Genomic DNA, 3,395 nt, shown 5'->3' on the forward strand with positions numbered 1-3,395 from the left:
ACACTTTCTATTTTTTTTTCTCTTTGGTAAAGAGACTACATGCCGCGGCTGTTAAATAGAGTTCGAACGTGCGACGGAAATGCGACGGAAATGCGACGGACTCCAATATTGCGACGGACGCACAACAGAATGCGACGGAATTAGGTCAAAACGAATAAAACGTGTTTAACTACCTGCGACGCACCGAATCCGTCGCAGTCCCGACGGAAATGTCTGTCCCCATCCGTCGCTACTTCTGTGCGACGCAATATATCCGTCCCACTCCGTCGCATAATTTTCCGACGAAAGTTCGGTCGCAAATATCGGTCGCAGTCCGTCGCAATCCGTCTGACAAAATTACCGACGGAAATATCCGTCGGTTGTTGTCGAAATTTTTCGACGGATTGCGCGACGGGTTACGACGGATGCAAATCCGTCCCATTACCGTCGTTGTCCGTCGCAATTATCTAACGCGACGGAATTTCCGTCGCAACGTCCGTCGGTATATACAGTTTTTCTTGTAGTGATAGACTTAAGCATGTTTTTATGATACAGCTTTGTCATCGTATCATAATTAATGTTATGATTTGGTGGTGATCCTCTTTTGTGTTTTTGTTCAAAGATTGCATTTGAATCGAGAGTGTTGAATCTAGCTATATCTATATGTATATATATGCACAAAATAATATACTCCACCGACTTATAATTAATAATCTTACGTATACACAAAATAATATACAGTTTATATCCAACTAGAACCATAGTTTGGAATAATTTTTATATTCATATCATAATCATTATTATTATTATTATTATTATTATTATTATTATGGCTCCACATGCATGATAATATCCAAAATATATGGATATATGCTATGAAACTTTTAGACTTGAAGTCCGGTTCTTATTAATTTCCAAAATGTACCCGACGGCATATGAACAAACTGTCGGACATTATCGAGATTAAAAGTCGTATCATGAGAATAATATTTATCAAAAAATAATTGTATGAGAATAAGAACAAGACGTTAGTAAAAATTTACGAAATGATATATTTTATTGATAATTAAAATAAATGAGAGTTTTACATTAAATAAGTAAATTAAATATAATAATAAATATTTTTAAATATATATTTTTCGGATTTGATAAAATCTCCATTATACATACATCTTGTAATATTCTTCAATATCAATATATTTCATCATTATATATAGATTACCAATCAAATCAAGCTAATATGTTCTCTATTATAATATTAGTACATCCAATAATATTTTTCTCTAAGACATGCTTATGGGGTTCTAAATAGGGTGGCAATCGGGCCGATTCAGTCCGATCCGATCCGATCCGACCCGAGTCCGCACTTGGCTCGAAAGTTTTGGATTCGGGTTCGGGTCGGCTCGATTTTTTTCGAGTCTAAGTAGTTAAATCCGAAGCCTGACCTTATATATTTCGGGTTCGGGTCGGATCGGACCGGACCGGACCGATTCGACTCGAATCCGGTCCGAAAGTCCGATTTTTTTTTTGGGCTGAAAAATGTAAACCCGAAGCCTGCAAATTTTCGGATTGGATCGGGTCAGGATCTTGGACCCAAATTGACACGGCCTAGTTCTAAACAAACGAATCAAATTAAGACAAGTATAATGTAATAAAAAAAAAAGAATCATATATTGGATACTCTTGTCCGTGACATTAGAGACCGTTGTCTCTTTCACTCTTTTTCCTACCTTATGGTGTCATTATTATTAGCATCAAATCAAATCTTTAACTTTAACAAAAACATTTTTAAAAAGTAATAATAAGAAAATAAAACAAAAAAACAAAATAAGATATACAAACAAAGAAAACCTGCCTCCAAACATTTGTCTGCCAACAAAATATCATCCCGTCTCACATCTCTTCATAATATTCCAAGAGAAACCATCATATTTATTTTCATATTCCCAAACGACAAAATTCTCCAAGCATTATAACCTCAAATGTGTGTATGTATATATATATACACACACCCTTTTGCGCATTATGAGTCAACATTCACGTCCAAGGACTGTCGTTGATTTATGATCCATGATTTGATATGTCATGTCATATCAAATCACATATAGTTAATTCATTCGTCGGGCCAAATGTGTCAATGGGAGATTTAATTTTGAACTATATGAATGAATTCTTTGATAACCGTATAAATATTGTTAATTAATAATACAAGTGAATACGAATAGGAATAGGAACTTGTATATTTTTTTGGTGGATCCCATTAGGTGAGAAAAAAGGGAAGAAAAAAAACAGGTGATGGCTTTTGTTCTCCTTTTACCCTGCTTGATTGTTTGATTTCGAAAATACTTATCCGTTAATTAGCCAATAATTACAATTAGAAGCTTAAGATTAAAACCCATTTTCCTGATAATTCACTGCTAAGTTACGTACACATATACACAGTTCACAAAAAGCTGCACGAAGAAAAGCTCTTACTGAGAATTAACACTAAACACGTACGACCTCATGATATAAAAACCATATTATATATCTAATCGTAGATTAACTAAATTAATCAACCCCCAATCCAGTAACTAATCATGTGTCTATTAAGACTAATTAAATAATTAATTAACATTAAGATAACCCTTCTGCTTTGAGATTACACGATCAAACCACTGGCAATGGCTCGATTCGTGCTCAGATGTGTGGTCTCGTAGACGGGAAGCTCTTCTCGGTACCTGTCGATCCCTATCGCCGACAAGTTATCCAGTTCGAAGAGATCAGAGCTCGCGTAACTCGCCGCATCGTCGTCGTCTTGTTCGTCGTCGATGTTGATGATGTCGACCTCCTTGTTCTTCTGGTAAGTTCTCAGAAGATTCTTCGCCGCTTCGATCACTCGGCGATTCTCCTCCATCACATGGATTTCGAGTGCCTCGATGTTGCGGTTGCGGTTGCGGTTGTGGTCGTGGTTGTGGTTGGTTTCGTTCTGGTACAGTCCCTTGTGACCGCAAGGTCGGGAATCTTCGTCGAGGATAACGCTGACGGGACAGAACCGTACGGATCTTTTGGATTTTCCGCTAGACGACGGTGTTTTGCTCAAGCAGGATCTGGAGAAGGATGATGCCGAGGAGCACGTGGAGGATAACGGTTGTTCCGCAGCGGTGGAAGGAGGAGCGGTGGTGACTTTTTTTTGCTTTTTGGTGTTACCGGCGGTGAAAAGCGAGTTGAGGAAGCTAGCGAGGCGGCCGCCGGGGGAGATCGGCTGCTTTACTTTCTTCAAATCTCTGTATATCTTCAACGCCTTCGATTTCGTTCTCGGGAAGCTCCCGAGCTCCTGCTTGTTACCGTTCGTTTTCTGAACGTCTGAGCGGTAAGTCTGCACCGAAGAGCGCTCGAAACGATCGACGCTCGTCCGAACCGGCCTCGGCTGCCGC

At 38.8% G+C, this 3,395-nt stretch overlaps 1 protein-coding gene across 1 annotated transcript in view; it reads right to left on the minus strand.

The window, feature by feature from the left end:
- Positions 1-2,361: 2,361 nt before the first annotated feature.
- The window catches only part of LOC104822656 (protein BIG GRAIN 1-like B), a 1,552-nt gene continuing 518 nt past the window's right edge, over positions 2,362-3,395 (minus strand). Inside the window, 1 exon segment of the mRNA XM_019203556.1 lies at positions 2,362-3,395. This exon segment is cut by the window's right edge and continues 5 nt beyond it. Within this exon segment, the coding sequence (XP_019059101.1) occupies positions 2,621-3,395 (775 nt within the window). The 3' untranslated portion in view covers positions 2,362-2,620.

This window comes from Tarenaya hassleriana, unplaced genomic scaffold (assembly GCF_000463585.1).
Source record: "Tarenaya hassleriana unplaced genomic scaffold, ASM46358v1 Cleome37, whole genome shotgun sequence".
Classification (NCBI taxonomy): Eukaryota; Viridiplantae; Streptophyta; class Magnoliopsida; order Brassicales; family Cleomaceae; genus Tarenaya; species Tarenaya hassleriana.